Source organism: Rhodnius prolixus, unplaced genomic scaffold (assembly GCF_049639745.1).
Source record: "Rhodnius prolixus isolate KJV_2025 unplaced genomic scaffold, Rpr scaffold_4, whole genome shotgun sequence".
Taxonomy (NCBI): domain Eukaryota; kingdom Metazoa; phylum Arthropoda; class Insecta; order Hemiptera; family Reduviidae; genus Rhodnius; species Rhodnius prolixus.
In genome coordinates, this window is record NW_027411614.1 from 8,470,906 (window position 1) to 8,490,270 (window position 19,365).

General features: G+C 32.6%; 2 protein-coding genes across 3 annotated transcripts in view; one reads left to right on the forward strand and one right to left on the reverse strand.

The window, feature by feature from the left end:
- Nlg2 (Neuroligin 2) overlaps positions 1-19,365 on the forward strand; it is a 512,997-nt gene that overhangs the window by 12,774 nt on the left and 480,858 nt on the right. The window contains exon 1 of one of the 2 annotated variants that reach the window (XM_074131291.1): positions 12,166-12,953. The exons of the other annotated variant lie outside the window; for it this stretch is intronic. The gene's annotated coding sequence lies outside the window, so the exon portion shown is untranslated. Of the gene's footprint in view, positions 1-12,165; positions 12,954-19,365 lie in introns of those variants that run through there. 2 annotated transcript variants of the gene reach the window in all.
- Positions 388-7,378, reverse strand: LOC141455853 (uncharacterized). Its single transcript, XM_074131293.1, has 5 exons — positions 7,196-7,378; positions 6,169-6,360; positions 2,099-2,209; positions 1,933-2,019; positions 388-899 (listed from the first exon to the last, which is right to left on the reverse strand). Exons 2-5 carry the CDS (start codon positions 6,254-6,256, stop codon positions 808-810), a joined length of 378 nt encoding a protein of 125 aa, XP_073987394.1. The 5' UTR covers positions 6,257-6,360; positions 7,196-7,378; the 3' UTR covers positions 388-807.

A 19,365-nucleotide genomic window follows, 5' to 3' on the forward strand; every position in this document is an offset into this window, starting at 1 on the left:
TTTCCCATTATTACGTTAAATAGTGCACATATTACATAATGTAACCTTCATAGCACCATTCTTATCAAAGCAGAAATTGCGCTTGCGCATTTACTGTTACTCTACATTAGTCCTGATTATATTCGCTAGAAAGCGCTTGTATTCACTTTTCAGATTGATAAATCGAGTTTTTTCTAAACCTTACAGTTTTTAATAGAAGCCTTTTTTTTATATTGAAAAATCTTTTCTAAAAACGTTCTTTTAAACTGGGCAATCCTGAAAGCTCATAAATAGTTTTAAGCTATAAAAATAAATTCATTTACGATTTTTTACCAACTTTTCAAAAATAACACCAATAATAATAATTTTTTTTTAAATATTGCGTTCACATGTACGTGCATTTAAACTAGATGTGAATAAAACGCAAATAGAAAAATTCTATAATCTTTTTTGATTTCCATACAAAACTCATTCGCTCCAACCGTAATAAGAAATGATTTGCATTTTTAATCACTGCTAAAATAATTTTTTTCTAAACATACTAAATTTTATTCATCATTATCACTAACACTCTCATTTTTGCTTTAATAAAACTTTAATTAGGAAACATGCTTGCTAATTAGTTGCATGTTTAGCGACCATACAGTGAAAGAAGAGACGTTTTGTTTCAATGACAGTTTAATTCTTATTAAAATGTTTTGTTCATAGTTTACTTGTTTGGTAAACTGCTGACTCTGATCTGCTTCTTTCTTCTTTCTTCGTTTCATTTGAGACACTAAGAAACTATCTTGGATGCCACATTTCTTCTATTTCATAAGGTCTCGTTCTTCATTCAATTTTCCTATGTTGTTTTATTTCTGCTAAACTATAAATTTGGTTTGTTTCGTTCTGAACATTGCTGTCTAAGCACCATTTCGAGCCTGTAAGTTTTTCATCAAATTAAATTAAAAACACATGATAAAACGTTTACTACACAAGGGAATAAGAGGAATTGACCTGTACCAGTAGCAGGTTTTGTTGGATTAAAAAGGGAAAGAACATTGATATTGTTAGGGCCTTTGGTTAGAATGAAGAAATCTAGAATCCCCAAGAAATTTCTGGAGGGCTATCCGGGAGGGACAAAGTAGGAAGTGTAGATGACGCCGGAGAGTACATTAGAGGCCTGGACGTGAGAAGGTAGAGAAGTTTTGGTGAGAGAGATAGGTTCAGGAGGCCAAGGTCCACCTCAGGAATGTTATCAAAGAAAAAATGAACATAATCTTCAGGAAATGTCCGTAGGCAAATCTCTGAAATTCATCGACTATTACTATTTGTTTTCTGGTTTTTTGGTATTAAAATCACTACTCAGAATCACTACTTTTAGGAAACAGACAATGGCTGTCATAGGTTTACAAAACATGAAGTATAAAACTTTTTTGAAATTCTATCTGGTAAAGTTAAACGTCCTTCTGAACATTTTATTTTAATTAACAACAGATTTAATTTTTTCCCTATCGATTCGTTAGTAAATATTAATCGTAATCGATGATACCTTTTAAAAATAGATTTTATTTTTTGTTCCCTACTTAAAGCTAGAAAACACAATTTTGTCTTTCCAAAACAATATTCATAACCAAAAAGGTAATCAATAAAAAATATACCATTAAAAAGAAATGAAATAGATTGTGCCCTCACATAGGAAACAACGTAGACTAACAGAATGTTTTTAATAGAAATTGACTAGAGCGACCTCCTGCCCTAAAGCCCTCCAAATAATTTGGACAAAGCACTGTTCACACTGATTTCGGCGTTAGTATAAAATCTCCAAGTAAATCAACTGTAAGCAGGAGTCTTTTACAACCTCTAGAATCATCTTTAGCTATTCTAAAGTTTCAAGAAATTAGTTTCAGAAGTCGTGCACTCACATATGACTCTTTACTAGCATGACTACATTTACTAATTTTATCTCATTACCCAATTCTGGCCCGTAAATATCTTGAAGAGTACTGAAGATTTTATTACGTTTATCTCCATATCCTGTAGTAATTGTAGTTCCTAATTCTGCAAGTAAATTATGAAAAAATTAATGTAGCGTAATACCAAAATTTTTGATTGATTTATTTTTAAATATTGTACTTACCTTCTATTTCCGTAGTGTTTTGATTTTCATTATGATTTCCACGTGTTCTTGGCTCTTCCTTGCTTGAGTACACTTTCTGCTCATTTTGGGCTTGATTAATTGATGGTGGAGCTGCAGTCGAATGGTTGGTTTTAAAATTCAGTTTTTTTTGAAAAGAATAATTCCGATAATTTGTAATTACTGGTAGATAATGCTACAGTATTTTTATATATGTAATAAATGTCAGAAACTGAAATATTATTGTGGAAGTACTTTGGACTATTGGACTATTACTACATCAATTTTGTTTTTTAGCTTCAGATATTATCTTCAACATTTGGTTTTAAATAAAAAGTTCTTGAAAAATGCAAAAATGGTTTATGAATCGTTTTGTGCTAATATTTATTTACGAAGAGATATTCCAACTACTTGTTGCAGATACGTGAAAGAAAAAAGTTATTATGAAAGATGGATAATGAGATGTAAAATAACTCATTAACAGTTGCTCTAGGAAGGTATTGTTAATGCTTGGAAAAATATGCAGTTTTTGACGATCAACCCTTATACAACTGTCCTGCAGGACAGTTTTAATTAAAGTCTGCTGTATCCCTCCTCTATACTTTCCCCACAATTCAAATATTTTAAAAAAAATCTTATAATATTGAATTATTATTTTTTAAATTTAACATCTGACAATTTAAAGTAAAATACAAATATAAAAGTATAAAGATATCAAAACCCAGACAGATTTAAAGATCAATGGTGATTAGGCAGAATTTTTTTTCGAAATGCTGATACTAAATGACGAACGCACAAAAAACTGATCCCGTTAGAGTACCTCCTTGATTAATTACCTTTTTTTTACACAACGCGAGAAGCGGCAGGAGCTTAAGTTATTTAGGGGGATTGTAAAACTGGACCTTTTAAGGAAGTCACTTTTTTACCTCTTTTACTTTAGATAAGTCTTCTATAAAAATTATTTTTCTGTGTTTATAAAATAATATTTCTTACATTTACTATATTTGCTTGTACTCTAAAGTTATTGAGCAATGTCTACCATAACTTAAGAAAAGTTTTCACAAAATAGAATTTCTTAACAGAGAGATGTAAAAGAGAAAAACTAATCTGCATTGGGATTCTCGTTAAAACATCACCCAAATAGGGCTCCAAAGTCATCCTTAATGAAATTTTCAGCAATTTGATAATTATTTAAATTCAAAGATATTTGTATTATCTAATCAAATTGGAAATCATGATGCTAACCTCTCTGATTATCCAAAAGGAAGTTCTTAAATTTGGAAATAAGATGAGAAGAAGTCTTTATTGGTAGATGAGGTAGAATCTTATCATATGGAATCTCCTCAGCGTTCTTAACATCTTAGGATTATATTCTAGGGCAACAGAAAGGTCTTTCCATTTTTCGACAATTTTAGCTACATCGTGCGACAAAGATTGCTCTAAAACCATCCTTAAGGAAATTGTCAGCACTTTAATAATTATTAAATTCGAAGATCCTAAAGGCGGTGGAAGTACTTGGTGAAATCTCTTTAATCGCAGAATTAGGAAAACTTTTCTCTTATGACAAGTTATTGATTGATTTAAACAGAAAGAAAACAATTGGAACTGTAAAAGCTGGATCCCACTTTTTCCCCGCGTGAAGTCCCCGCGACCCAACTCCGCTTCTACAAATCCTCTTATAATTCCATTTGGTTTCTCTCTCTCTAATTGAGTTAATGACTAAATGAAAAGTCCTGCACGTAATACACTTTTCTACGAGCAATTAAACTAAGCCGATTTCCTATTTTCTTTTTTTAAATTACACTTTTCTCGCACAGTATTTTAAAAAAATTATCTACTTTCCATTTAATCATCTTCTTTGGTTTTAATTTGTTTATTATAATTTTCAAAAATGATGAAAATTTGCTGTGTTTTATTCACATCTGCAAAATGTTATAAACATTATTTTCAAATCTTTTCTAAATGCTCTTACTTTACCCTTTTTTTCATACGATATTTTCCAAATTTAATGATAGCTTTTCTCTACCAAAAAAGAAAGATGAAAATAGAAAAAATCAAAGGTACAATTCTCCATAGTAAAACATTTAAAATCTGTTAAAAACAGTTGAAAAAAGAAGATAAAGAGATCTGCCTTCTCAGATTTGAGACAAGTTTGTCAGCGAATCGAAGAACTGGAGATCATGGTTGTGAACTAAAGAATAGATAAGGTATGTCCCTTCAGATTGATTGGTGGCCACCTTATATTTTTGATTATCATTGCTCGATTTCGTAGTTAGTGTACCGATTTGAGATTAATTCAATTTAAGTTTGATTGAGCAGACTTCACAATTTATTATATTTCTTTATTATATTCAAAATATGACTGCATTATCAGGGCAATTTAGTGCTTGTTATGAAAAGTTAATTGTTTATATTACTCATTTTTAGTTTGTTTGTTTGTGACATGACTTGGTGCTCCTTGTTCCAAATTAGATTCCTGGATAATATACCTTTTGAAAGATTATTCAAAAGGGAGTGAGTGTACGAGGGGGTACCCAAAAATAACCGGAATTGCGTTGCCGCGCATGGAGCTTATGTAGTACGCATTTCTGCCGCTAGACGTGTATAGCGCAATTCCTTGCCAGTTCAGTCCTGCCTGTGTTGTCTGCCTGGCTTGTTCTGTTCATCTGCAGTGATTGTTTTTACCAGCGCTGTTTTGTTCTTTTTTCGTTTTTTATGATGGCAAGTTTAAGTGAACAACGTGCAGCTCTGAAATTTTGTTTTCTACTCGGCAAAAATGCTGCTGAAAGTGTTTTAATGTTGAAAACAGCTTACAAAGATGACGCTATGGGAAAAACTCAAGTATACGATTGGTTTACCGGTTTAAAAATGGCAACATGTCGATTGATGACAAACCTCGTTCTGGACGTCCATCAACTGCCCGAATCGACGAAAATGTTGAAAAAATTCGAGAGCTGGTGTTCACAGACCGTCGACAGACAATTGATCAACTGTCAGAGAGTAGTGGGTTATCTTGGAGCTCGGTTCAGCGAATTTTAACGGAAGATTTGGGGATGAAAAGGGTTGCTGCCAAGTTTGTTCCTCGAGTTCTGACTGACAATCAAAAAGAACATCGAGTTGAAACATGTCGTGCTTTGAAACAACAGCTTGAAACTGATCCAGACTTTCTGTCAAAGGTCATTACTGGTGATGAGTCATGGTGCTATGGTTATGACCCAGAAACAAAGCAACAGTCGAGCCAATGGAAGACGTCATCTTCACCCCACCAAAAAAATGTCGTCAAGTCAAGTCAAACATCAAAACAATGCTGATTTGCTTTTTTGATGCCAAAGGCGTAGTCCATTCAGAGTTTGTCCCCCCAGGTCAGACCGTCAATCAAACCTTGTATTTGGAAGTTTTGAAAAGATTGCGCAATAGTGTTCGCCAAAAAAGACCCGATTTGTGGCAAACAGGAGACTGGTTCTTCCACCACGACAATGCACCTGCACACACAGCCATCTCTGTTACACAGTTTTTGGCTAAAAATGGCATGGTTCCGCTGCCCCACGCACCTTACTTGCCTGACCTGGCTCCGTGCGACTTTTTCTTATTTCCACGCATAAAAAAGGGCATGAAAGGTCACCGATTTAACAACATTGAAGAGGTCAAGAAAAAAACGAAGAAGGAGCTGTCAGCCATTTCTAAAGATGACTACAAAAAATGTTTCGAACAGTGGAAGCACCGATGGGACAAATGTATTAGTTGTAATGGAGAGTATTTTGAAGGGGATAAGGTTGTTCTGTAAAAAAATTGTAAATAAATAGCTTTTAAAAAATAATTCCGGTTTTTTTTGGGTACCCCCTCGTATAAGCCATGATCATAAATTAGATCATTAAGGACTGCAATCAAAGTTTTCGACTGCACAAATATATGTTTGTTTGATGTCAGGTTGTAACTTTGTATTTGTACCTCTGTCACATTATTACAAAATAATCGACATCATTGCCTAAAATTGTGCTTTAAATTCGCCTTTTTGCTATCTATATTTAACATAAATTATTATTTTTTTTAGAATTAAAAATAATGTCCATTACCTTTGGGTAGCCAATCAATCGAATTCAAGTCGCTGCGCACGCCAGTATCGTTAGAAATTTTCTTGACCCTCCGACAACTCTGACCCATCTCAAACTATTTCGAAATTGGATGGAGTTTATTTGGAACATCAAACTGTTAGTTGATACTTGGCCTTGTAGCTCACTGGACTTCATATCTATCTACTTCGCACGCTGCGGACAATTAAAAATTAGTTGAAGATTTTATTGGAACAGATCTATTGACAAATTAATGAAAATAAAGCGAAATTCATTTTGGTATACAGATCTTCTTTCTCATTGATTGGAATTCACTAAACAAGCAGAATCAAAAATCCAATAGACCTCCTTAATATGTGAAGGTTCTATTATTATTTACTTATTGCTATAATATAAGCAATATTATGAAATACATCTACAATATTAGCACTTATTGCATTTTCTTCTAGAAGATCCATTTGATGAATCCCCCATCTTACAAGGCCCAGTAAATAAGTTTATTTAATTGAATTTTGTTTTTTAATTTTGCAGGATTCTGCTTCATTAAGTAGCTATTCAACTATTAGTGACTTAGAGAGATTTGCTAGGACATCCTCTAGCCCGAATATATCTTTAGTCCTACCTCTTTGTTTGGTTAGACTTCAGAGTTTGGAGTTTTAATACTCTGTTGCGATAAGTATTAGTTGTTGAATGTTTGGATGGAGCTTTGGCCCCCCAAATCTCTTGAAAAGATAATAAAATTAATTAAATTTACTGGGGCCATAAAATGTGGCTCCTGAAATGAGAGTTATGGGTGTTCCAAGAAGAACAGCTGCAAGGAAGTTAAAGAGTTGGGTTTCAAGAAGTAGGAGCTAACTTGTCCAGGTTCCTTAGCTTACATCCATCTAGAAACAGATGTAGGACTATTAAACAGGTAATGGCTGCTAAGGTAAATAAAAAGCTTCTCCTACATCCACAAGTTCCACCAGCAAAATGTTGAACAAACAGAAATAGTAAACATAAAACCACCTGTAAATCAACATTAACTTACCTTTATTGCCAGTAAAATTGCTACTTGTTGATTTTTTTGTTATATAATTGAACATTATCTAATTAATTATTATTTATCTTTTTTCTTGTTTCTTATCTACCTGCTTATTAATAAAATCTAATTTGATTATTTTATATTACAATCAATTTATAAGGCAATTTTTTATTTTGTTTTTAATCAAATTTACAGATGTTTTGGAAATAATCCTGTTTTAATTAATTCCACATTTGCACGACAGCTTTTAGAAACTATTTTTGTATTCGTCTGAGAGTTGTGTTGTGTTCTTTTTACAATCAAGCGCTCTTTAGTATTCGATAAGTGTTTGATGACTAAAGTTTGGCAGAGTCTTAAAGGTTCGATTTCTTTGCTGATTTAGTACTGTAAGATGTTACGTCAGTGAACCTCGGAAATTAATTTATAAATTAATAAAACTATTAATGTTAAACTAAGAACAATGTTAAAATGTAAATGGCAAATGTAAGAAATATTTTATAAATTCAATTTAAGACAGATTTAACGAGGAGTAAGAAATGATGTCAAAAAAGGCCTTATTATATTTTACAATTCTTGACGACATACTAAAGCAAGTACAACAACTGCTAGGGATCCTGGTACTTATCACAATAAAAAGCTAAAAAAGGAAGAGCTTCCCAAAATAGGATCAGTTTTCTGTCGTCAAGGTCCAATGATTTGTTAGTAAAACCATCTCTAAACTGATATTTTGTGGTCTTTATACTTTTAAATTGCCATATTTAGGATACCCAAGGCGGTTAGCATGGTTGGTGTGGTACTTGGTTAGATTTCCCGTCTCTGCCTAGGATTTTATTTCTAATGGTTGAGAAATTTAAAGTACAGTACTTTAACTTCATCGACTCCGTGACGTCACCATATTTGGAAGTTAGACGTAAAGCCCGCCTGAAAAAATAAGCATTTTTTTTATTTATTAGATACAGTGATGTCATAGTTTTGTACAATCTAATTAACATATAAACTGTGTTTATACTAGAATTTATGTCAAATTATATCATTAACTTAGAGTCAGGTTTACATACAATGTTTACTTTCACGCTGAAAATACATCTGAAATATATTTTGAAAATTCTTAAACTCCCGGATCACAGACTTCCTAAAATAATAGCCAAACATGTGATTGCCAATAAAGTTCTATGGTGGGAAGAATGTGCAAAAATAGGCTCCCAATTGCAGACACCATACTCCCAAATGGAAAAGTTGCTAACTGGGGAAACCTCGTTGGATACTTCTATTTCGGTAGTGCAACAACAAGAGAAAGAGAACATGGTGTCGCGTGCTAGAATGGGACAATTTCATAAACTGTATCCCAGACTGCTATACGAGGTAGATTATGTCCGCAACAGGACATTTTCTGAGGCACAACTTCTCATGCAGGCCAGGTCTGAATCGCTGTACCTTAACTACAGGCCTTTTAGTACAGAGTCTGAGCAAGAGTGTACCCTGTGCAATTTGTCTGAGATGGAAGACATTTTCCACTTTATTGGGATATGCCCCATCCTGGCTCCTTATAGATTGCAATATCTGGGAGGGAAAAAGTTAACACAGGAAGACGTCATTCTTTTTCTTAATGGGAAAAATTGGGACAACTTGTATAAATATTTAAAGGCAGCTTTATTATATAGAAGACTAATTATGGAGGAATTCCAATGAATGGTTAATTATTTTTTGGTTATGTTTATAAATTACTTTACTGTAACATACTACCGAGGATGAATTATTTTGTTGTAGCAACTCGGCAGACGGATTTTTATCCATGCTGAAAAGTGTTATTTCTTTTTTACTTTTATTTAAATCTTTGTATTATTTGAAGTAAATAAAACACTACTACTACTACTACTAGAATTTATGTAGCATTGCCTTATAGTGATCCTTTGCTGCAGAAACTTGCTGCTACTTATGAAACACTTGTTATTAATCTGGTCAAGGTTAGTGGAGTGCAGAGGCCCTTTCAACTTCATCACAACATAATTGAGCTCCTCCGCTAAGGGCGAGACGTAACTAAGTGAAAAGATTAACTGATAGTGGTGCTAGACGTACCTTCTAAGGTGCTGTTCCTTGTTTAACGGTTACATTTTTTGGTTGTTGGACTGGGGTACCTAAATGTCCCATAACTACAACTACAAAATGTGTAGCTTTAGTTAAAAAATAATTTCAGTGTATCTTGTATTTATTCTCAACACACTGTTGTTATTACTTTGAGCTTTTAGGACCACATCATTCGCATTGGTGCTGACTTAGTGTCTTGTAACCTCTACGATTTATTGGAACGGCTCTTATCGAAGTTAACTACGAAAGACAATCAATCTCCCTGTCTCAGTCCATCTGTGACCTCGGTGTGGTCGTTGACATCTCGAAATCCTTCATATAATTTTATACTGTCTGGCCAGTATCCATCACTCACTTCGTACACTACAATGGGTCTAATAATCAACTTATATCGATCTATCGATCTCATGTTCCTTGCAAAAAAGGACCCGTAAGTAAAATCAAAATGAATGGTAGCCTAGATTTTCTGGAAAATGTAAGTATTTTCATAAAAAATATCTTTATTGCTGGAGACACTAACCACGGTGATGTTTTTAAATAATAATTTTGAGGGAAATTTATTTTAAACTTTCTGGAGAAGTAAAAATGTTTTACTTTATATTGCCAATAATTTTAATTTTATTTAGTACAAGGTTAGATACCCAATTCCCACACTGCAGTATCAATGATGGTAGTTGTTGTTTTTTTGCTTGATTTACATTTAACCATCTTCAGAAACTGAATTAATTAAGCATTTGTTTTAGAAAATATGATTTCTTTTTTTTCAGTTCCAATCCATTGCAACTTTCTCTGCATATTTCTTTGTAAAAACTGATGATACAATATCTGCAGATTACAGGATCTCTCCACTGATTGGAAGAAAAAAAAAAGAAGGATGCTATGAAATTGACCAATTAAATTATTGTAATTTTATTAATTTCCTCACTAATAACAGATCTTGTGTTTCAAATTAAGTTTTTATGAGATATTTTCCTCATTTCCAGGTGCTATCTGAGTCTAAGATTATTAATAGCTGATCAATTTTTTGTTGTAGCAGAGTTTGATTGGTGAAAACTATGGTTAAAAGTAGGAGAGCCTAGAATGTAGGATTTTGTTAACAGCCCTGGAGTTTCCAGCTACTGTGGGGGGGATGTACGTCGGCAGAATTGGTGTTTTAATAAAAGTCAAATTTATAACGGATAATCCATTTATGATGAAGGCAAGGGGGAAACTAAAGGTGGTAACCACACTCTAGCGATGAATAGTGGCTTACAGGAGTGATAAATATTGCGGGTCCAAAAGTTAAGGTTGAAGAAGGACGAAGAGAGATGTTTTGCGAGAGAGAGAGAGAGAGAGAGAAAGAGGGAGGGAGGGAGGATGTATCCCATACCTATTTGGGAGAGGAATGTAGGAAAGGCAATGCAGGTTGGGTACCAATGATATTGCTTGCAACATCACTACCTCAAACCATCCTACTCATTCGCTATATACTCGCACATGTATACAAACTCATGCCCAAGGAGTTTACTGCGATGATCAAGAAATTTTATAGACCCGGATGGTAACGGATGTGCCATCCTCTCCCTGCAAACATATATATTTTCTTACTCCTACTTTGCATAGAAAATCTCACGCATTGTTTATTTTTACTTTAAGCTAGTTGAGACAAGAAATGAGTTTTCTTATTGAAATATTCGTCCTAAAATAGAATAGATTTGTTGATTTTATTTTGAAGTTCAATCAATAAACAGAAATATATACTACTTGCCTCATTGCAAATTATATTTGCAGTTCAATTTACTTTAAATTTTTTTTTACAGAAAATCGACTGAGTAAACGTATTTTTAGTTGAAGAATTTGGAAAATATCTTACTATCAAATACGATAGTATTGTAATCAAAGTAGTATTAAAACTTCGAGTATTCTGTAATTTCTAGTTTTTGAAATATGCTAATAACATATCACATAAAGATTCCACAATTAATAAATTCTTTAATGTTCACGACATCTTGTAAATTTTGCTTTAATTTCTTCAGTTATCACCGATATAGCTTTTTACGTTGTAATAATCACGTTTCAATAGATTTCGTTCTTATGATAGCACGAAAGTATTCAGAAGAGCTTTTTGCTCTTTACGTTGAGTTAAAAGCTCTTTAGAATCAACTAATTAAATAGTACGAGTATACAGACCAGTTAGAAATGTAGCACTTGTGGGGGGGTTAATAGTTATTTTGAGTTATTAACCCTCTATGGCATACACCCTCTAATAAACAGGTTTTTTTCCTTTGAATAAAGTAGTTTTTGGAGTAGTTCCTGATATTAAACGTTACCTCTTCTTAATTTGTTTTTACATTTAATATCAGCTATATGTCAAGTTAATTATCGCTACAAGAAAGTTATAAAGTACGCAAACAATAATGTTTAAGATGGAAGAGGTTGGCTGAGTGGTTAGCGAGTACTGGATTCCAACGCGGAGATCACTGGTTCAAATCCAGTTGCTGGCCTTTAGATTTTTTTCTTCTTACGAGCTCCTTACAGCTCCTGTTACTGTTCGGTGAGATAGTATGAGGCCGGCAGCAAATGTTGACTCGCAAAATTGATACTCTTGTGCACTATGTATTGATATAACTACGTAGCTTTGTCCAAAATATAATCAGAATTGTTTTACTATAATTAATAAAGATTTCTGTCTAAAATTCAAATTATTCTTGAAGGGTAAATTTACAGGTTACTATGGCGAGAATATGCACTGAAATGCGAATTAGAAAACTGGAAAGGGCACAAACAAAGTAAAAAGAGCCACAACACCTACCCCGTTAGATCTGTAGATTCTCTTCTGAAGAGGTGGTGGCTGGTTCAAGTGGGAGTAGATTCCAGTTTCTAGGGTATCAGGATTTTGTGCCTGCTGTGTGTGTTTTGAGGAGGCTTAAAGTGGTTGGCAAGTGGATTCTATTTTTTCTTTCATTCTTTTTCTTTTTTTTTTGCCCCTTTTTTCACATTTGGAAAGGGGTGTTGGTCAGAGAGAAGATGGAACCCGGGGGTGCAACGAACCCGGCCGAGCAAGACCGAGTCTAGCCGACAGTCTGCCCGGGTGTGACAGTTCTACACGGAGCCCCGAACCCCGCGTTACAAAGCCGTGTCATCGTTCGCAGCCGTTGTTTTTGTGACCAAAAGCGGCCTTCCCACCCGTCCGGACCCGGTTGTCCAAAAAGTTTAAAATTTAATAATTAATTTTTTTTATTTTAATTTTCTGTTGTTTTTATTTATTAATTTATCCATATTTTTTTTTGTAATTTCTATTTTTAAGTTTTTTTTTTTGTAACTTTTATTTAAAAGTTGATCTTTGTATTTTAACACTAAAATTTCATTTGAATATTGTTAAACTTTTGTTTCTTTTTAATGCACTGGCGCAACATAACTATAAAAAGAGTTCTTTAAATTTGACTCAATAAACCATTAAATAAACCCACGCAAAAATTAATAAAATCTTCCAAAAATCACACAATAAAATACATTTTTAATTTTTACAGTTCTCCAATTGTTTTATCTTTATTTTGATCTCTAGTTTCTTTTTATGGTTTTTGTATTTTGGTGTCTCAGTGAATAAAATGTGAGTGTTGACTTTCAAATAGCTGATGACCCAGTGCATTTTCAGAGTTGTTTCTTTATTGTTGGTGATCGTCTACTTCTAAAGTTTTTGGTAAGTTTTGCCGCTTAGCACTAGCTATATATATATATATATATTTTTTTTATTTCTGTTTATATTTCTGCTGTATAATTGTGAACTGTAAATATGTATTTTATATATACATATATGTAATATAATTTTATATTTCTAATAAAAGTATCCTTAGTTTTTAAATCATATTTATTTTATTCTCTAAAATTGAGTTCTTTTTAAATTAAAATTTCTCGTTCACGAAAATCGAAAGAGAAACTTTAAACACAGCCACCAGATTTGCAACAATTACAGTTCATATTGTAAGTTATAAATCGAATGGAGATAATAGGAGGCTGCCTCCACCGTTAGCAGATATTGCACATCTAATGCAGTCCTAATTAATTAATGATCTGTCATTAGCTTAATTAAACTGGTCGGAAAATTCAATCATCTATACAAAAAAAAATCGTATTTTCTTTATGTTGTTTCGATTTATTAGTTACATTTTCTAATTATTTTTTATTTCTTATCAATTTACAATTTTTTCTATTGTTCCAAGTATATCATTTATCCTTGCTTGTAAATTCTCGAATTTTTTTTGTTAAAGTTTTCGATTATATAGTAGATTAAGTACAGACTAAAATAAAACTATTAATAATGAAACTATTATTAAATAGTGCAATGGAAAAAAATTATTATAATTAGAAGAATAAAGCCTCATATTGTAAAGTTGAGGCAAAATTGTATATGTCAAGGCAACATTTTAAATTTATTCAATCACATGCATTGACAAAAAAATTAATATTGGTAAATTTTTATTCAAAATTTAAAATATATTATGAGAAAGGGGCCATGATTAGGACTTAGAGCTGCGATTATTTTGAGAAAAGTAGATTGGGACGTTAAGTTCGTATTCAAAGCGTGACCTTAGGCCTAAAATTATAATTTTTAAAATTTTTTGATCTTATGGTTTATTTAAAAAAGGGTCATGCTATTTATTCCCGTAATAATTTGGTATTTTTCACCTTAATTTATTTTTAACATAATTATACACGGGCATAATGGTGGAGGGGTTGGGGTGACGTATTATATACGTAGTCTTGTACGAGAGAAGTCTCTTATTTCGAAGCCTGCGTGTAACTACTGTAAATATTCGTTAGAAAGCATGTTAATGGTAAAATATTTATTTTAGCCACCGCCTACGACACCTAATTTGGTAATGGACTTTGATCCTCAGCTGAATAAGTAGCATTACTTGTATTAAAGCAATTTGATAAGAGGCAAAATGCAATATCCCAAAATCCTAAGGATTATGGTGTTTGGATAAGCTGGAAAAAAATTGCGTTGGATGAAAGTCGAAATAGTGTTTTCAATCCTCATTATTACATTTCACTAAGTCTTTGCCATTCTTAAGCTTCTATAAAAAAAAATTAAGAATAAAATAATTAATCCGTCTTCGAAGGCATTTTTTCACTTTTCCACAATTCAAAGGACATTATGCAAGAAGGTTTTCATCAATATTAAGGTGATTCCACACGTTTTGTCAAAGATATTTTTCCAAAAATATTTCGGCTCGATAAATTTCAACCACCTGGAAACAAGAAGTTTGTTTGCGGATTTGCTATCTTTAGACAAACTCGTGGCAACCAATCACTTTTGCAGCCCTTTATCGCTATACATAGCAAAAGGATTTTAAGAATTTGGAGCGAACGGATTGATAATAATCCATTGAAATGGATAATAATCCATTCATCCAATTGAAATGTGTTGATTTCCATACAAAATTAGATTTGCTCGAGAGAAAAGATTTGTACTTTATCACTTTATTTTTAAATCTCACACAAGTTGACTTCAACATTTTCAAGTGGGTATTAGAATTAATTACAGCCTTACAGCTTGTATGTTGAATATATTAAGACGTTCTATAGTTTTGAAATTTAAGTATATTAATGGAGTTGCTTTACCGAATTTCTGCGAACAATACCCAACTAAATATTGTCAACTATTTCATATTTTGTTTAAATTCGCTTTTCTCCCGATATCTGTGCCAGATCAACTTAACAGCATCCTATTCCTTAAATGTGGCTTTTTCTCGAGTCCAGAGACGGTGATCTATGTTAAAGATTTGCCTAGATATCTCACTGTATATCTAGATAAGCTTAAAATGTAAAAAACACTCAATTCTGTACTTTAGGGGGAAAATTGGATGAATGCTCATCATATAAAACATATTACGACATTGTAAATCTTGCTCTAAAAATATTAAGCATTATTAAACAAATAAATTCGAACAATATGATCAAAACTATTACCGAGTGTTATAGCTAAGTTTAACCAAGTACCTACAGCTCCTTAATCGAATGACCTTCTATGTCCCCGCCTGCATTCATCGATGCATAGTTTTGAATTTTAAATTTACTACTGTACATTATCACTATAAACTCATACTTTCGTTTCTGTTTATTTTTATTATTATTATTTCCTTAATTGGAAAATAGTAGTGAAAATTAATTGTGTAATAGATTCTTTTTCCCAAAATATTATTTTCATTTAAATAAATAAAACTTTGGGAGAATTAATGTTAATAATTCCGGCTTACCAAGGCTACTCTAGAGCTTTCTATGTAGTGGAAAGCCTAGGAATTAATTAGAAAAAGTTGCTCCCGTGCGAATTTAGTTCGCTTTTGGCTACTACATGTATAAAGGTTTAGGAGTATGTAGCCATGGCCTTACTTTACCCCTGAGAGAATCGCCGGGAAATGGTCCATCTAGCTAGTCTATTTCAGTAAGTGAAGATCAGTGTGTTTTTACCGGCAGTATAACAGCTCTATTGGGAATTAAGATTATAAGTGTATACTTAGAACACATGGGTAGAGTCTTTCAAAACGTGTTTATTTAAGTTCCGTTTTAAGTTCCGTTTTTCTTTATTGGTTCAAGGAAACAAATAATAATTAATTATTATATAATTAGAATTATTCATTAATAATTTCTAAAATAGTTTTTGAAGTAAGTAAAACTTTTTGATATTTGAGAGAGAGATGAGGTGTTTTTTTTTCTTCATATTAATATCATACAATGAAAATTGAAGTTCGTTGCTATTCTATTTTATCAACTACTTTTATTTGATCAATTTATTTTAGTAGTGTTTAAAAGCAATTACTTTACACCTGAAACGATGGACAAAAAGATCACTAAGCGACTTCTGGTAGATCACAGGCCATAGGAGGCGATTTCATTACGCAAACGCAACTTATTACAACTGTCTTGTTTCCTTTATTACCACACATGACGATGGCACTCAAATGGTGGCTTTTTAATCTTAAGAATTGAATGAGGTTCACCCAACGATGGCCCATTATGAGTTGGCTAGCACATAATTCGAAGGATTTGTTGATAGCGAGGCCTCGACGCTTCAACGAACTTGTCGGCTGCAGATTTTTATCTTCATTTAGCTTTAGGATACAGTTTCTTTTTGTATTTTATAAAACTTTCAAATGTAGTTCAACTTTGATCTCTGACCTTTTTATTGATGTTTTAAAACCAGAAGACGATCTCAAAATGTAGCAAGTTACCATAGAAAACATTTGGTAGTTCATAAAAAAAATGTAAAAGTAAATTAACTTGTATTTTTTCCAGTCGAGCTTTTAATACCGATCATACGAATGGTCATGTTCGTGGACGGAGACGAATTAATAGCAAATATTCTTTATTAGAAAATTTTCCTATTCAACAATTATAGAGATCCAAGACAATGATTGGAATTGAATTCAGCCTATGTAAATTATATTCCATCTTACGACCATTAAAAGCCAAGATTTTTTTTTGAGAAGAAGATGAAAATATTTAGATTGCCAACTCTGTTGAAGACCTCTTGACAAAGAACTCCTTCCCTTCTCTGGGTACTGACAACCCTACCTTAAAAAACAACTTCTCTGCCAAGGTGGTAGCGCAGATAAGAACACCCAGTATTCGCATATTTATGTAAAAGTAATAAATATAATAATACGATACTAAAGTATTAAGTACGTAAAATAACATAAAAACCAAATTAAAAAAAACAAACAAACAAAGAGAACCCTGAAGAAATAACCTCTTTAGGTTCTTTCATGTTATTGTAATTAGCATTATTAAATGAAGGTGGATACCTTATCGTCTAGGGACTTAACCCTTGCTTCTGCTGGGCTTATCTCCCAAACTCCTTGTACCAAACCCACTCCATTTATTCCAACCGTGTAAAAGTCTCTTGGGACATTAACTCCTCCTTCTTAAGTCTTTTAAGTCAGTTAATTCTTTTTACCCGGCGCATGCTTAGAAAGTTATATTTAATTAATGCCTGTTGAATTTACTAAATTTTTCCTCAAAAATGCGCGAATTTATCATTAAAAATTGATGTTCTTTTTTGAGAATGTGCGTATAAAATATGGCGACAAACCTTTAAATATTTATATTTCCCCAATTAATTAATGTTTTTCTCTTAAGTGTGGATGATGTTGATCAAAATTTGCAATGAGTGACCAACTAATAGCGAGTGTTAAAATAATTTTTTTCGCTCGTTAAATTTTAAAATATTTAAGGTAGTTTCCTCATAATATATTATAAATATATTAATTTCTTATCCTCACTGCTTAACTTAGGAGTTTAAGTTTTATTTTCCTTGGCTACTTTTATCCAAACATTTTTGCCTGTTGCTTGTAAAAGTGGTCAAAAGCTCCAAATAACTGTGACCACTTCGCCAACTTGGGGACTTTTCTCCTCAGGAAGATCTTTATTTACGCACAAACATATCCCTTTAAATTTAGCCTCCAAACTCTCTTAATTGTGCAGCCAATAGCCGATTGTCTTGACTAAACATCCACAGGAGATTGAGAACTATTGATCTATAACCGAATTTTACAATCAGTTTGGACATTAATGGGGTTGAAGTCTGGAGCTCAATCTATTCCAAAAGATTCCAATTTCTTAAAATTCAAAACCATGAACAATTCTCCCAAGCTTCTTACCTCTTATTCAACTGTTCTTAAACTTCCTTTTGATTCAGAAATTGTATTCTCACGTTATTTTAAATTTCAAGGATCAATTTTAAAATTTAAGATTGAATTGGATTTAATCGATGTCATGAATTGGAACAAGAAATATTTTATTTTAATATATATACATATACGAGTATATGCTGTTGTAAAAATCAATAAAATAAAATAGAGGTTCTGGCTCAGTTAACTGGCAGTTTGTAAAACTAATTCCAATTTAAAGCAGGCATGCCACCAATTATCTATGTTAAAAATTCCAGGGCAAATGGGAGTACGTGAGGTTTCATATCAGACTGTCTAGAAGTCTAGTTAGAAAACTATTCATTACACAACTAGTTCTTCCAAGGGCTTGTGTTCACGAAATATGCAGTAACAGTATTAAACTATGCAAAATATTTTGCATAAAGCCAACTCTATTCATAAATAGAAACTGCTAGCTGAACATTCTCCGAGTAAAATTAGAAATTAATCTTTAATTCCCCAACTTATTCCTTAAATAAAATGGTTCATCTCTTGTGTGAAACAGTAGTATTATACTATTAATGTATTACTTATAAAATGGTATTGTGTAATAGCGAGCTGCTAGACCAGCCTCCAAAACATTACCATGAACAGCAGGAGTTTCCCGGAGAAACAAGGGCACTCTCAGAGAAAATATTACTTTTCATTCACTCGCAACTTTGGAAAAGGTGGAGTCCTTCCTCGTCCTTACACCCACTGCCTTGTTTGCATTCGGTGTGCCTGATCGGGAGGAACACTACTACTTCTGTAACATCCAACCATTTTGGCAAAAACATTTGAATATTTAACAACTCTTTCTGCATCCCACCATTGCCGTCTACAAACTATACTATAAGGCTGTGTTTGTGTATGAATGCCAAAACTTTATATTCAAATGTTTTTGGGAAAAGTCTGGTTGGCTGCTAGCATATATTTTTAATATATTTATTAAAAAGTCTTACATGCTACCAGATCAAATAGCTTTTCTTTTTGCTTCCTGCATGAGGGAGAAATAAATTATTATACGACGCCTCGATCTTCTTGGAAGATTTTCTTGAAGAGAATTATGCGAAAGATTATGAACAAGAAAATCACGATAAAGGAAGAAATTACTGTGAAATTTTTGGTATTTGCTAAGCATTGTACTCGTACTATAGAATCTTGCTGATCTTATGAATCTTGTTTTCATTGTTGTTTTGAATTATCATTAAAAAAAGTTACTTGTCTAATCAGTACTACAGTAATAAGAGAAATATTAAGAAGAGAAATCTTTTTTTCCTTCTATATATCGTATATATAAGAGAAAGTGAACAAATCCTTCACCTTGCTTCTCCAGAAAGAGAAAAGTACTAACCCCTTCCCCAAACAGTAAGAGAAAGTAAAGTAAGCAATTTAGAAGTAATTAAAAAGAAATGTTTCTTGTTA